The sequence below is a fragment of the Lemur catta genome, chromosome 12 (assembly GCF_020740605.2).
Source record: "Lemur catta isolate mLemCat1 chromosome 12, mLemCat1.pri, whole genome shotgun sequence".
In the NCBI taxonomy this organism is placed as follows: domain Eukaryota; kingdom Metazoa; phylum Chordata; class Mammalia; order Primates; family Lemuridae; genus Lemur; species Lemur catta.
The window spans coordinates 51739484-51755939 of NC_059139.1; the positions used below are offsets into that span (position 1 = coordinate 51739484).

The 16456-nt window shown below is 34.7% G+C and overlaps 1 protein-coding gene across 3 annotated transcripts in view; it reads left to right on the plus strand.

Moving 5' to 3' along the window:
* Positions 1-16456, plus strand: part of ZFYVE16 (zinc finger FYVE-type containing 16) — a 42340-nt gene that overhangs the window by 12566 nt on the left and 13318 nt on the right. For all 3 annotated transcript variants that reach the window (XM_045566102.1, XM_045566103.1, XM_045566104.1), the window contains 8 exons: positions 1214-1310; positions 4417-4578; positions 6819-6961; positions 8563-8941; positions 10183-10305; positions 11030-11185; positions 12028-12252; positions 16116-16198. In XM_045566102.1, coding sequence (XP_045422058.1) covers positions 1214-1310; positions 4417-4578; positions 6819-6961; positions 8563-8941; positions 10183-10305; positions 11030-11185; positions 12028-12252; positions 16116-16198 — 1368 coding nt within the window. The remainder of the gene's footprint in view (positions 1-1213; positions 1311-4416; positions 4579-6818; positions 6962-8562; positions 8942-10182; positions 10306-11029; positions 11186-12027; positions 12253-16115; positions 16199-16456) is intronic.

A 16456-nucleotide genomic window follows, 5' to 3' on the forward strand; every position in this document is an offset into this window, starting at 1 on the left:
GATAAAAAGATTGTCTATTGCTTGATACTAAAAAAAAAAGGAAAAAAATTGTAAACTCTAAGGGTTACCTATAGAAATACTATTGCATTTTTTATTTAGAATTTTTCAGTAATATATTGGTTTCAGATCAATTCTAATTTAGGAAAATAGTATTCTGCTTTAGAAAGCTTTATTTATTTATTTTAGTTTTTATTTTATTTTTTTTGAGACAGAGTCTCACTCTGTTGCCCAGGCTACAGTGAGTGCCGTTTCATCAGCCTAGCTCACAGCAACCTCAGACTCCTGGGCTTAAGTGATCCTACTGCCTCAGCCTCCCGAGTAGCTGGGACTACAGGCATGTGCCACCATACCTGGCTAAATTTTTTCTATATATATTTTTAGTTGGCCAGATAATTTCTTTGTGTTTTTAGTAGAGACAGGGTCTCGCTCTTGCTCAGGCTGATCTTGAACTCCTGACCTCGAGCGATCCACCCGCCTCGGCCTCCCAGAGTGTTAGGATTACAGGTGTGAGCCACCGCGACCGGCCTAGAAAGCTTTAAATAAAGAACTACAGAAAGCTTTCTAAATTGCAAATTTATTCCATTAAAGAAAGTTTTTGTTCCCTTTCCAATTAACAGAATTGATTTAAAGAAATTCTCCTGGCCGGGCATGGTGGCTCACGCCTGTAATCCTAGCACTCTGAGAGGCTGAGACGGGAAGATGGCTCGAGGTCAGGAGTTCGAGACTAGCCTGAGCAAGAGCGAGACCCTGTCTCTACTAAAAATAGAAAGAGATTATCTGGCCAACTAAATATATATATATATATATATAATTAGCCGGGCATGGTGGCGCATGCCTGTAGTCCTAGCTACTGGGGAGGCTGAGGCAGTAGGATCACTTAAGCCCAGGAGTGTGAGGATGCTGTGAGCTGGGCTGATGCCATGGCACTCACTCTAGCCCAGCCAACAGAGTGAGACTCTGTCTCAAAAAAAAAAAAAAAAAAAAAAAAAGAAATTCTCCTTATCAGAGATTCGATTTTAAATTGTAGAAACCTTATTTAAGTAAAAAAAAAATCATTTATGAACTCTACCTATATTATGGTGATTAGGAAAATGTTTATGTAATAAGAAAAGCAAGTTTTGGTTAATTATGTTTAGGACCTCCCCTCTCCATTCCTGTAGTAGGTATAAGTGTACTTGAAACAAAAACAAATTTGGTATTTTATTCTCTATAGGTATTTTGTGGTGGCTGTTGTAATAGGAAGTGTAAACTACAATATCTAGAAAAGGAAGCAAGAGTATGTGTAGTCTGCTATGAGACTATTAGTAAAGGTGAGTATTGACCTGACATATTTTTTCCAGTAATTACATATATCTTAAAAACAATTGGATTGTGACAAAGATAAACTTCTTTATTTTCTTAAGGCAAGGACCTAGTGTTGACTTATCTGGCTTAGGTGGGACATCCCAAGGCTTGGTTTCTCTTCTTTTTGTTCCACTCTCACAATTAATACTACCAGTCTGGAAAGGAAGCATTCAATTTCTGGAGTGGCAGTTCATTAACTTTTAACAGGTACCAAGTCCCTAAATGCTGCATTTCATCTGCCTATTTGTTTTTGTCATCATCATTGTCATCTTCATCATCTTAATCTAAACATTTATAAGTTATCTACCAGTAAATAGTACTCAATATTTTCCATTAATAGCATAAGGCAAGATAATAGTTCCTACCCTTTAGAGAATAACAACATAAAATGGGAATAAAAGATAAGGTAGTAATATTTATGATTTTATAAATTCATGGGACTGCCACCCTAGTTCCACATTTTTGTCTCATGTTTTTTCCCCTTCTCAACTTTCAAATTTTGTGTGTATGTACTTCCCATCGTTTTTCTCTGGCTCTCTAGCTAGCTCTAATTATTAGCAATAGTCTTGGTGGTCATCTTTGGGTTCTCACAGGTTTTGTGTGTATGTGTGTGTGTGTATGTGTGTGTGTTATATTATGTTTTTCCCCCCAAATCCATGTTTGTTCTTTTGAGTACTTATTGGCATTTTCAAAGATTTATTGACAGTTTAATTCCCAACAAATATTATTTGGGCCTTTTTTGACCAGACCTGTGCACTAGCTCAGGCACTGCTTCCTATTAGACAGGAGGATAAATACCTGATAATAATTTGTTTTTCTCTTTTGAATGAAGATAAATTTTTTCAGCAATTCTCCAAAAAGCTCTGATGTGAGTCTGTTAGCCTGAGGTAAGCTGCTTTTACTCCACGCTGTTGACCTCTGCTCTGGAAGATAATAGAGTGTAAATCTTTTTATATTTCCACGTTGTTTATGAAGAGGTTAGTTTAAGTGCTTATGGTCGTTTTGTTTTTTCCTAAGTTGTTTCAGTAGCCTAGATGACTCCTGATGCTGTTAGCCAAGGCAATCTGCTAGAATTCAGCAATTTTAGAGCAAGCTCCCACATAATTATCTCCCCCACTTGAAAAAAAATGAAACAGACATGATTTGAAACATTATTTAAGTTGACAGATCATATATTTGGGTGAGCATTCAGACATATTTTGACCGTATGTGTTCAGGAGGGGAGAAGATACAGTCATTAAAGAGGCTCATTAGGATACTGAAATCAAGCTTTGGTTTGTCAAAGGAGATATTGTGGAATGAATTTATCTTTTAATTTATTTTGTTTTGATATTTCATGGCACATAGTTTCATTTTTGGTGCTATTTATCATTAATTTGTACACCACAAGAAAACATAAATAAAAGTTATTTTAACATCAACTTTAGGGTTGAAAATGATAGAAATGATCATTTAAAATAATGTTGTCAAATAAAAGGAAAAAGTTGGTTCAGGGGTTGTGAGACACCAATCCATGAAGGAATGGAAGAAAAAGATAGTTTGAATAGAGATTGTGGATGAAAATTTGTGCTGAGATTATATGAGTTTCAAAGAAACATGCATGTGAATGCCAATAGGTAGATTTGGGGCAAATTGAAAACTATTTTGAAACCCAGACTAAGATGTTTGGATTTCACTTGGTTAGTGAAAGTCATTTTATAATAGTGCCATCATTCAGTGGCACTTGAGGAAGATTATTTTAGCAGTAGCAACAGATCAGTTTGGAGAAATGCAAAAGGGAGAGTTACCAGTGTTCCTTGTTTTTTTGGATGAAAAATCAGGCCTGGTGCGGTGGCTCATGCCTGTAATCCTAGCACTCTGGGAGGCCGAGGCGGGCAGATTGTTTGAGCTCAGGAGTTCGAGACCAGCCTGAGCAAGAGCGAGACCCCGTCTCTACTAAAAATAGAAAAGAAATTATACGGACAGCTAAAAACATATATATAGAAAAAATTAGCTGGGCATGGTGGTACATGCCTGTAGTCCCAGCTACTCGGGAGGCTGAGGCAGGAGGATTGCTCGAGCCCAGGAGTTTGAGGTTGCTGTGAGCTAGGCTGATGCCACGGCACTCATTCTAGCCCAGGCAACAGAGTGAGACTCTGTCTCAAAAAAAAAAAAAAAAGAAGAAAAATCACTCAGCAATATTCAGGCACTATTCTGTGTCGGGGCTCAAGCTGAGAACAAAATAGATGCCCTATTCTCATGGAGTTTATGAATGGATAGTAAGCAAAGAAAATATCAGATGGTGATAATACCCTAAATGAAAATTTAAAAGTATAAAGGAGATAGTAACAGATTAGTGGCAAGAGGTAGTAAGTTTTATAAGGTGGTCAGAGTAAGGCTTTATGATAATATGACATGTGAGCAGGAACTTGAAGGAAGTATGAGAATAAAGCTATGTGAGTACCTAAGGGAAGAACATTCTAGGCTGAGGGAATAATAGGAGCAAAGACCCTAAACTAGAGGAGTGCTTGCCTAATTTGGTAAAGATTAAGGAGGCCTGGGTGGCTGGATCATAGAGAGTGAGTGGGATTGTAGTGAGAGATGAGATCAAAAAGGTAACTGGGGAAGTGGAGGAGGTAGGGATGCAGATTATGTAGGGTCTTGTGAGCCATTGTAACAACTTAAATTTTCACTCCAGTTAGGAAGCTGTTAAAGGATTTTAAACAGAGGAATGATGAGATATGATTGATGTCTGAAAGAATCACTCTGAACTATGTCAGGAGTAGCCTCTAGGAGTACAAGGACAAAAACAGAGTTATAAAATAAGGATTATTTTCTATAATAGACATATACATACACTAAATATAATATTGAAATAACTCATTGGTAGCTTATCAAAGTGGAGTGCTGCCAAATAAAGTAAGGAGCTGGTGCTAACTACTTAGACAGTATCTTTGACAAGTGCCACTTCTTTTTCTTATTTAGCCATTTATTTCTTTCTCCTTATAACTCAAAAAATAGAGTATTTGTTGTAATTTACTTTGAAGTTCAGAAACATCTGAGATTTTAATACTATTGTTTTCCCCTTTATAGCTCAGGCATTTGAAAGGATGATGAGTCCAACTGGTTCTAATCTTAAGTCTAATCATTCTGATGAGTGTGCTGCTGTCCAGCTTCCTCAGGAGACCCAAACATCCAGTATACCTTCACCTACAACTTTGCCAGTCTCAGCACTTAAACAACCAAATGCTGAAGGTAACTAGAAGAAAATGCTGTGTTGTAGACTAAAGATAAATTATTGAAATAGAAGTTATCTAGTGTAGCCAGGATCTAGTCAGGAAAGAGAAACCAGACTGGATATCAGGAGGGATTTAATACAGAAAATTGGTTACACAGGTACATTGGAAGGCTGAAAGAGCAAAAAGGGCATGCCCAAGTGTCTCAGAGATTACTAACTGCATGGAGCAACCACCACAGCTGGGGTTGGGGGAACAAAAGGGGAGAGGCAGTATTACTAGGGCTTCGTGTAGGGGCACCAGGCAGGGCTTGGTTCTCAGACTTGAGTCAAATGTTGGAGCATCATATGGCTGGTGCTGTGACCTATGGAGGAGCACAAAGCGGCAAATGCTAGAACCATCAAGGGGCTTCAGAGTTGGTACTCAGATGACTAAAGGAGACTTCAGGTTTGATGTCAGGATTACTGAAAATCATGGGACAAGCAGTTATATCTGATGGTGGTGCTGCTGCAAGGATCCTGGCAGGAACTAGAAACTTCTGTTATCTTAAGACCAACTTCTGGTCTTCCACAACGCCTACCATTGGCAGAACCTGAACAAAGCCAGCTAGCAAGGGAATCTGGGAATTGCATTTTGCAGACTTCTAACCTGGCATCAAAGAGCACAGTGTAGAGGGTGAACTTGGGTTTGAGAGAGAATAAATAACTGACCTATCTCCTTTTCCTTAAAAATCTATTTCAGTTGTATTTTTTACCACAATAATAAAATGTTTTTAAATCTTTGAGTTATCTGTTCTTTTTTACAATCTGTTGTCATTTAGGATCTTGAGTAAAGCTCATGTACATTTTTTAAACATAAACTATTAAGTCTGTAGCATACTAGAAAATAACTGTAAATGTCAGTTAAAAGCAAATTTGGATCTTTCTGACAATTATTTTGGATTTCAGTTTATCATTCAGGAACTATTTTCCATTTATGATAATGAAAATAAGGAGAGTCAGCATGTATGGCTATATACTATGGCTCCAAAGATGAATAAATTTATGTTTAAAAATATTTATGTGTTTTTTTTTTTTTTTTGAGACAGAGTCTCACTCTGTTGGCTGGGCTAGAGTGCTGTGGTGTCAGCCTAGCTCACAGCAACCTCAAACTCCTGGGCTCAAGCTATCCTTCTTCCTCAGCCTCCTGAGTAGCTGGGACTACAGACATGCGCCACCATGCCCGGCTAATGTTTTCTATATATTTTTAGTTGTCCAGCTAATTTCTTTCTATTTTTTTTTAGTAGAGACGGGGTCTCGCTCTTGCTCAGGCTGGTCTTGAACTCCTGAGCTCAAACAATCCTCCTGCCTCAGCCTCCCAGAGTGTTAGGATTATAGGCGTGAGCCACTGAGCCCGGCCTATTTATGTATTTTTATATTGACAACATAAATGATTAAATTACAAAAATATTGCAAATATGGGAAAGATATTTCATATGTCTACCTATATTGCAAAGCTATACATATAATTCCAATTTTTTCAGTGTTATCTCTATTATGTTTTTGAAAGTAGACATCAAAGCTTTGATTTTTTTTTTTTTTTACATTTTTCTACACTCATCTGGCAGAGATTTTCATAACCTTCCTCTGTGAATGTTTTATAAGAAAAAGAAAAATATTTATGCTGGTATCTAATTATTTCCTCCAAATTTGGAAGGAAATATCAATAAAGCTCAGTATTCATATTATCAGAACAAAAAGTGTTATGCTTCTCTTGTTCAATAGAAGTAAGAAATGACCTATGATGATGTACAAGTGATCCTGTTTCCTTTTTTTAGATTTTTTATTTCTCTCTCTCTCTCTTTTTTTTTTTTTTTGCGTATCTGCTATACTCTGATCTGCTCTACTTTTTGCCCCTGTGCCTGAGTCCCTAAATTTTATTCGGTCTCCACCCTCAAAAACTTAGCCTCAATAATGTAGGCCTTAAGGTTTCCCCCAGGGTTTAAGGTGTAATCTCTCAGGTCTACTCCTTTTCAGAGTTTGTGATTCCCAGGGCCACCTCTGGTCTAAAATGCTTCCTGTATATGAATTAGATAGAAACAGACTCCACTCAAAGTAGATGAATCACAAAAAAACCATTTTTCTACGCCTTTGCAGCCCTGGGAATTCAAGGCTTACCAATGGATAGCAAAAAGCTTTGTAAAGATTTCCTGACCTATTTGATATTAATTCATTGTAGTATTGCCAAATTAAAATGCTTTACTTTTTCAACTGATTCTAGGACCATGCTCCAAAGAACAAAAGAGAGTATGGTTTGCAGATGGTATATTGCCCAATGGTGAAGTTGCAGATACAACAAAATTATCATCTGGAAGTAAAAGATGTTCTGAAGACTTTAGCCCTCTCTTGCCTGATATGCCTATGGTAAGGAATCTAAAAAATAACTTATTAATAAAATTTTGTTTTGTAGGTAATTCCTTATGTTATTGTTAGAGTACTCTTTTTAATGTTTTTGGCTTCCTAAAATAAGAAATGTATTGATGTTTACCCTTAATGTCAGTTTAAGGGAATGGTTCTCAAACTGTAGGTCTTGGACTGCTTTTTGCTCTTAAAATGGTTATTAAGAATCCCAAAGAGCTGTAGGTTATATGGGGTTAAAATTGAGAAATTTAAAAAATATTTATTGCAAAATAATAAATACTTTACATTAACACAAATATTTTTATGAGAAATAATTTTTTCAAAACATAAAGGAATTTAGTGAGAATAGTGGCATTGTTTTACATTTTTGCAAATACAATTAATGTCTGACTTAATAGAAGACATTCTCACATCTGCTTCTACATTCAGTATATTGTGATATGTTATTTTCATTGAATTATATGAAACAAGTCTCTGGATCACATTTTGAAAAGCACTGGTGTAGGAAAATGTAACTGACATTTAGTAATTTAATTTAGGCTAATATTTAATGATTTTTTTTTCCTTTTTCTTTTTTTTTCTGTTTATTTTGAACATGTGGGTGCAGATGGGTGGAGGCCAAAAAAGGCGTCCACCTATTTAACAATTTTTAAACATTCAGGAAAGTATCTGATAATGATATTTATGTTTGCTTTTACACAAACATGCTAGGTGTTAAATAGAAGCTACGTAATATAGAATCCCAGACCAGTATGCACTGTCATTGTAAAGTAGCAAAATACTCATAAAAGCAAGAATTATTACATGAATTAAGAATGTTTTATTCATTAAATAGATATTTATTAAGCATCTGCTCTGTGCCAGTCACCTAGCTGATCATAGGTACATACATTAGACAAGATGGATACTTACTAGCTCTGTTGGAGTTCACATACTGTATAAATGTATGCCGTTTGTCAGTAAGAGTTCATGAACTAGGTTTGACAAATAGCCATAATTATCAAGGGTGTGTTTCTTAGTCAATCAATATTTTAACAAAATGAAAGTTCTAAACAGGCTAATAAATATTACTTGAGTTCATAAATAGTTCTCATTTAATATTGATTTTGGCCAGTCTAAAAAGAAAGGGGCTTTATTGAAGCTGACATGATGAGCAGTTTATTCCAGGTGGTTACTATTATGGAATATATCTAATACTCTGCTTCCTAATGACTTCCCTCTCTTTCATTCCCCCTTTTCCCTCCTCCCTAACCACCCAAGGCTATTTTGGCTGTCATAAGAAGGGGAGAGACTTGAGTTGAACTAAGCTTGCTCACTGTGGTATGGTATAGGATCCTGAAGTTCTTTTTGCCTCATTTTTTCAGTCTGTAATATTAAAGTCATTAATACCTACCTGAGCATGCAGTAAAGCTAAAGCCTCATGCTCCAGAATTTAAAGCAAAATGGTATAGTTTCTTGGGAAATTTGACTTCAGAAAAATTTCTGAACCCATTTTGGTTTTTAGTTATTTTATTTATTAAAAAGATATGTTTGGCTGTAGTGATCAACATTTCACAACTGAACAGAGAATATGAACTGATCTTTTTTTATTCCGTATTTTACAGACAGTAAACACAGTGGATCATTCTCATTCTATTACACTGGAAAAGCCAAACAATGAGAGAGGAGATATTACAAGAAACGAGATAATTCAGAGTCCTATTTCTCAGATTCCATCACTGGAAAAATTGCCTGTGAACACAGGAAATGAGGGATTACCTACTTCTGGTTCTTGTACATTAGTTGATGATGTTTTTGTAGAAACTGAGGAACCATCTAGTCCTACTGGTGTCTTAGTTAACAGCAATTTACCTGTTGCTGGTATTTCAGATTATAGGTTACTGTGTGGTATTGACAAGTATGTTTGCAATAAGATTAGTCTTCTACCTAATGATGAGGACAATTTGCCCCCACTTCTGGTTGCATCTGGAGAAAAGGGATCAGGTAGGATAGCAGTTATTTAAATTTCCAGAGAATTTTTTAAAAAGAATGTACTAATGAATTTTGTCTGTGATATATGAAATGCATTTTTTAAAAACTTAGTTTGGTTATAATACGTTGGTAATTTTAGTTTACAAAAAGTCTTATTGAAAAACAAATTCTAAAAAGATTGGAGCTTTTATGATTTATTTATTTCATCTGTGTCCCTGATTCAGAATATGGCAAAGTCTGATACAACAGGGAAACTCATAGATGTTTAGCCCCAAGAAATGTTTCCATTGTATTAGAGTTTTGACTTTATATCATTTTTTTTTCAAGTTTTGCATTAAGCTTGATATATCATTTTTTTTTTCAGGAACATGGTACCTGAAGAAAACAGTATTAGATGGGATGGCAAAACTAGAAATTTTAGTTCCTTATCTGCTATTTATTATGTATATGACCTGCAGCATGTTATTTAATCTCCTTGGGCCTTAGTTTTCTTTGAAAAGAAGAGAACCTAGATCATCTCTGAGGTCCTTTTCAAGCTGGACATTGATTCTATGGCTAGCTCCCACTTCAGAGTGCTTCCCCAGGATAGATACTTGTCACCCCAGGCATTATGTTGCATCCCACAACATGAAATGGTGGTTCTCTGCATGATAATGTAGGGGGGAGTAAAGCTTAGGATCTCTCTTCTGTGAGTAGGGGCCATTTCATAAACCTAGCTATAGTAGCAAAAATACATTAAGCCCAGTTTGTTACATGCATGCATGTTTTTCTGTTGATTTTCAAGATCTTTTTTTCGCTTCCTGTCACTGATATAGGGATATGGTAGCAAGCAGCATAAATAACTAGACTACTTTCACAGACTTGTAAATTTCAGAGATTATAATTGGAGTACCTGGCAAACTGGAATTCACTTTATAGAAGTATTTATTTTAAAACTTTGAAGGTTTAAACCTTCAAAAATAGAGAAAAAAACCTTTGAAAGTGATAAAATTATATAAATATGCTATTTAACCAATATATTATATATACTATATGTAATATATATTGGGATTTATATATGTTATAGTATTATTTTTTACATGGAGAGAAGAGTAAAAATAAGTTTTTAACAGTTGTTCAGGGTGTTGATTGATTTTAGGAAACATGTTTGCTTTTGTTTTTAAATTCCATCAGGCCATTGTGGATTTATATTTTTTTCATTGTAAGCTCATTTAATAGGATATTTATCCTAATATATTACTTTCATCATTTAGTGCCTGTAGTAGAAGAACACCCGTCTCATAAGCAGATCATTTTGCTTCTTGAAGGCGAAGGGTTTCATCCTGTTACATTTGTCCTAAATGCTAATCTGCTCGTGAATGTCAAATTAGTATTTTGTAAGTAATGATTTATCTTTCTTTGCTTAATTGGTAAGCAGAATTTCTGAAGCAATTACATCTTCAGGTTAGATTTTGACTGACAATGGTAAAAAATAAGCAGCATTGGATATTGGTTTTTCAGGTGGATATGACTAAATAAATTTTGCAGATTTATATTCAGTAAGACTTGAAATATGAGTTTACAGGTTGTTATTAGCATCCCTCATTAATCTTAGGTTAAGGTCATGGGCTTATAGCCAAGCTATATTTTGATGCTCATGATAAAATTGACTATATATGATGTAAGCTTTTTGATAAATTGAAATTTGGCAATTGAAATGAGGAATCCTGATTTAGTAGCAATAAAGACAGCTTTAAAATAAGTGACATGTGACCTAATTAAAAGTAAAGGAGTAAATAATCCTTAATAATTAATAATCCTTACTACTCAATAGTGCATTTATCAGTTTTTCATTCTCTTTGGAACTAACCTAATTCTTACCCACTACATTTCAGCATTTAACGCACCTTTTATTTTAATGTTATTTATTAATTAATTCCATAAGATAATCCTTTTTCTTTTTTTTATATGAATCTTATACAATTCATTTTAAAGTTTTTATGAGGAGAATTTGGGAAAATAAGGAATTTGAAAAGTTTTGCTTCATGCAAAAACAATTATTTTTAGTTGTTTTGGTTAATAGAAGTTGGCATTTATAGTTGTATGCTTTTATCACTTAAGATTCCTCAGACAAATATTGGTACTTCTCTACCAATGGATTACATGGCTTGGGACAGGCAGAAATTGTTATTCTGTTGTTACGTTTGCCAAATGAAGATACTATTCCTAAGGACATCTTCAGACTATTTATCACCATATATAAGGATGCTCTAAAAGGTAAAGCATTTTATTTTGAACTGTTCAAACTAGGAGATTGGTAAATGAGTTAAAGGCATTTATGCTTTTGATTATGCAGACTATACTAAAGATTTATTTTGTGAAGAGATTGCTGATTTCTTAAAATATCTTAATCATTTTCAGTCTTCTTAAATCTAGCATTTTAGATGATTAGTGTCTATACACATATTTTTTTTTAATTTAGAAAATGGAAATATATTTGCCTCCTTGATTTTTTTTTTTTTTTTTTTGAGACAAAGTCTTGTTCTGTTGCCCGGGCTAGAGTGAGTGCCGTGGCGTCAGCCTAGCTCACAGCAACCTCAAACTCTTGGGCTCAAGCAATCCTCCTGCCTCAGCCTTCCGAGTAGCTGGGACTACAGGCATGCGCCACCATGCCCGGCTAATTTTTTCTATATATATTTTTAGCTATCCATATAATTTCTTTCTGTTTTTAGTAGAGACGGGGTCTCGCTCTTGCTCAGGCTGGTCTCGAACTCCTGAGCTCAAACAATCTGCCTGCTTCGGCCTCCCAGAGTGCTAGGATTACAGGTGTGAGCCACCGCGCCCGGCCCTGCCTCCTTGATTTTTTAAATGGGTCTATATAATTTTCTTACATCTGCAAATCTCTAGGAGTAACTGAGTTTTGTACACAGAAGATATTCATAGATGCTTCTTTAAGAGTGGAAATTAAAAAAAAAGAGTGGAAGTAAGAAACAAAAATTCTACAATTCTACATTGCCTTTACTTAAGAAAGTTTATATTGAAATATTCAAACTCAGAACGTTTCTTCAAAACAGTAGCAAAATAACTTAACATCTTCTTATCAATGATTTTATTTCCAGGAAAATACCTAGGAAACTTGGACAATATTACCTTTACTGAGAGTTTTCTCAATAGCAAGGATCATGGAGGATTCCTATTTATTACACCTACTTTTCAGAAACTTGATGATCTCCCATTACCGAATAATCCTTTTCTTTGTGGAATTCTTATCCAGAAGCTGGAGATGCCATGGGCAAAGGTTTTTCCTATGCGTTTAATGTTGAGATTGGGTGCAGAATATAAAGGTAAGTTTTAGAATATAATAAGTTAATATAAAGGTATTTATATACTTAATATAAAGGGAAGTTTTAGAATAGTAAGTTAAATTACATATTCTCAAATATATTGAATATAAAATAAGAATTTCAGGGAAATCATTAAAATAAATTTTTTTTTTTTTTTGGAGACAGAGCCTCACTCTGTTGCCCAGGCTAGAGTGCCATGGCATCAGCCTAGCTCATAGCAAACTCCTGGGCTCAAGCAATCCTTCTGCCTCAGCCTCACGAGTAGCTGTGACCATAGGCATGCGCCACCAATGCCCAGCTAATTTTTTCTATATATTTTTAGTTGTCCAGCTAATTTCTTTCTATTTTTTTTTTTTTAGTAGAGACAGGGTCTCACTCTTGCTCAGGCTGGTCTCAAACTCCTGAGCTCAAACGATCCTCCCGCCTTGGCCTCCCAGAGTGCTAGGATTACAGGCATGAGCCACTGCACCCAGCCTAAAATCAATTTTTAGTGGATTAATAGAACTACTTTTGTTTTGGTGTACTTTTAAAATTACAAAACAACACTCTTCTACTACCAAGTTACTCTAGATAACTGTGGTATGTCATGAAGTTTCTAGATGTTTAAAAATTATTATATTACCTTACCTTAAACCTTTTTTTATGTCAGAACAAAATAGAAAACTTTGACAGAACCAGTTGAGTAATCCTTATCTGAAATTCTTTGGACCAAAAGTTTTTCAGAATTTAGACTTTTTTCAGATTTTGAAATATTTGCAGAGTACATATCAGTTGAGTATCCCAAATCCAAAATCTGAAATGCTCCAGTGAACATTTCCTTTGAGCATGATGCTGGCGTTCAAAAATTTTGAGATTTTAGAGCATTTCAGATTTCAGATTTTCAGAATAGGGATGCTCAACCTATATTTTGCTAAAATTTTCTTAAAAGCATGTACTATTGGGAGTTTATTATGTTGCCTACGTATTAGGAAGGTAAACTACTGCCCCTTTCAATTTTTCTGCATCATAAAGCCAAGCATAAAGGATTTTTGGATTATCAATGCTGCTGATTCAGTTACCGATTATAATCAAGAGTTAACTATTTTTATGTAATGAGGTACTTAACAATAGTGGTTATTATTTTTCTAAGCTTGATTTTCTTATTTTTATATTCCTGATATTTACTTTACAACTCAAAAGTGATGTAGACTGTATTGCTTATGTATATGTGTATATGTGTGTGTGTTTATGTATCTACCCTTGATACAACTGGAGATTTTAAAGCTGTTGTGATGGTCTAGGTTTATGTATATTGTTATTTCAAAGTCAAAATCATTTCTAGTGTTAAATTCTTTTGAATTCCTCCCATGTCTTTTATCTTTGACTTTTTATTTTTTTTTTTTTATTTATTTTTTTTTTGAGACAGAGTGTCACTTTGTTGCCCGGGCTAGAGTGAGTGCCGTGGCATCAGCCTAGCTCACAGCAACCTCAGACTCCTGGGCTTAAGCAATCCTACTGCCTCAGCCTCCCTAGTAGCTGGGACTACAGGCATGAGCCACCATGCCCGGCTAATTTTTTTGTATATATATTTTTTAGTTGGCCAGATAATTTCTTTCTATTTTTAGTAGAGACGGGGGGGTCTCACTCTTGCTCAGGCTGGTCTCGAACTCCTGACCTCGAGCGATCCACCCGCCTCGGCCTCCCAGAGCTAGGATTACAGGCGTGAGCCACCGCGCCCGGCCTATCTTTGACTTTTTAAAAGAAATAATTTATTGCAGGTGAAGTACCTCACATTTAATGACATTTTAGGCATTTGATTCTAATATAATTTAATAGGTGTTTTCTTGAAGGAAAATTAAATGTAGGGAAATTGTAAAAGTGTTCACTATTTTAGAATGGGCAAATTCAGTGAAATATATTCCTTTAAATCCCTCTACTTGGCAAATTTTATTAAACTCTGTGATTTTGTGAGGTGGTTCCTTACCATTTAGTATGTAAACATGTGATGCTATTAACTTGTATAAAAAGTAGCAAAATTTAATTTTCATCTCAGGTTTTATACTGTGTGAACCAAAGAGCTTAAGAAGTTTCATTCTAAGCTACATGTTTCCTCCATTCAGTCCAGTATTTTGTCTCTGATGTTAATATTTGAATGCTGTTTTTATGGAAGATTAGGGCAATATACTAGCTAATCAAATCATTATGGAACACATAATCTGTAAGTATGGCCAGTATTTTGGCCAGTAGCATGTCTAGATAGTAAGTTTGGTTTTCTCACACTAAAGGTTGGAAAATCATGGGAACAGTATGAGGGACTTCTCAAAAGATCGCAGGGGTTGAAACTGCAAAACTGTGATAGCTGTTTGTTAGTCATAAGGGAAAATCATCAGTTATACATAGAAGTTAATTAGTCCCAGCTGTTTTCTGAATTCTTTATGTTCTGCTCTATTTTAGATAGGCTGGCACCTTGACATTATTGGTACCTCTGCCTCTTTAGACATGAACTGGGGGATGCGGGGCTGGGTATTTTGTTATAGAGGTAATAATGTACATATGAAAAGCTAATGGCAAATGTTAAAAATCCCAAGATTAACAACTGAAGATAAGTGGCTCAAATTAGTAATTTTCATATGTTTTTGAAAATCTCTGTCCTTTAATGTTGAGACCACTTGTTTTGAATATCATTAAATGCTGGATTAGATAATTTATGAGGTCCCTTTGTAACTCTGCTAATATGTCATTCTAAGCTATAACCTATTGAGAACAGTGCTTTAAGTAAAATTACCTTTGTCAGATTGCAAAGGAAGTTCCCTCATCCATAGAAGAATAAGGTAAAAAGTTGGCATTTACCTTAATCATGTCCTTTATCATTATAATGTCTTTTAACACTAATGTCCAGTCTAGACCCTCTGTCCCCCAAATAACTTAGTTGCTCATTTTAGAATTACAAAATATTATTAATGTGATTACTTTGACTTAAGTCTTTAAAATAGATGTTTGGTATGTGTTGTTTTCTTAGAATTTTAAGGAAGTATATTTTTATAATAGATATTAGAGAGGTTAGTTTGCTTATGACCTAAGCTGAGAACTGAAGGTTAAAAATGTGTCTGCTCTTTATCATTATAGAAAGTCTTGCCTTCCTTTTTTCACCTTCCTTTTCTTTCAGAATGCCTGTTCCATTGCCAGCATGGTACCTCTTTCTTTTTGGTGTCCAGTATTTATATTTTTCTCTAAAGAAAGAGAAGAGTTATTAGGTAACAGACCCCACATTCCTTCCTTTTTTCTGTGTGGGTTTCTGTGACTCTCTATGTTCCTTTTATTATGCTGAACCAAGAACTATAAAAGTTTACTACTATTCATAAATTAACACAATTGGATAGTAATTATAAATGCCTTAAAAGTTTTTAAATCTTTGTATATCTCTTTAAATTATCAGAATTTTATAGGAGCCCAGCCCATTGTTGTAGTTTTCCACCCCCCATAATTTTGTGAAAACACCATGTATAATGAAAAGATTAAATGCTCTGGAATCAGGCGAGCCTAGTTTCAAATCTGTTTCACCAGTTATTAACTTAGTTACTATGATAAAATTTATTAATTTTTGCATCTCAGTGAGAAAGTTCTTCATGTATGAAATAGATGTAGACACATTTACTCATTAGGTTGTTGTTGGCTTTAAATGAGATAATTTATGTAAAGTTTTCTGTTCAATGTAGCATCTAGGAGATACACAGTAAGGGTTAATACTATCTCTCACTTTCCCCTAAGAACTGATTGGGTGGTATTTATATATAATATTTCTTTGAAAAATAAGAATTACAGATAAATTCAAGAATTTGGGGGGTTTTTGTTGATAGTAACCAGTTTTCCTTTCTTATGTATAGCATATCCTGCTCCTCTAACAAGTATCAGAGGCCGTAAACCTCTTTTTGGAGAAATAGGACACACCATTATGAACTTACTTGTTGTGAGTAATTGAACTATTTTATTAAAGTGTCTATTATTATGTCAGTATTATTTATATATTTAGTATGAAGTGTCTTTATACTGTTACTTTAAAAGTTTATTTGGCAAGCTTTACACATTTATATTTTCTTAATTTAATTTGGCATATTTAGTATCGTGAAAAGTTCATTTATAACAAATCCTAATTCATTTAACATAAATGGACTCTGTTTTTGATGAATTGCTCTTTTAAAACATAATATATCCTCATTTATGTATA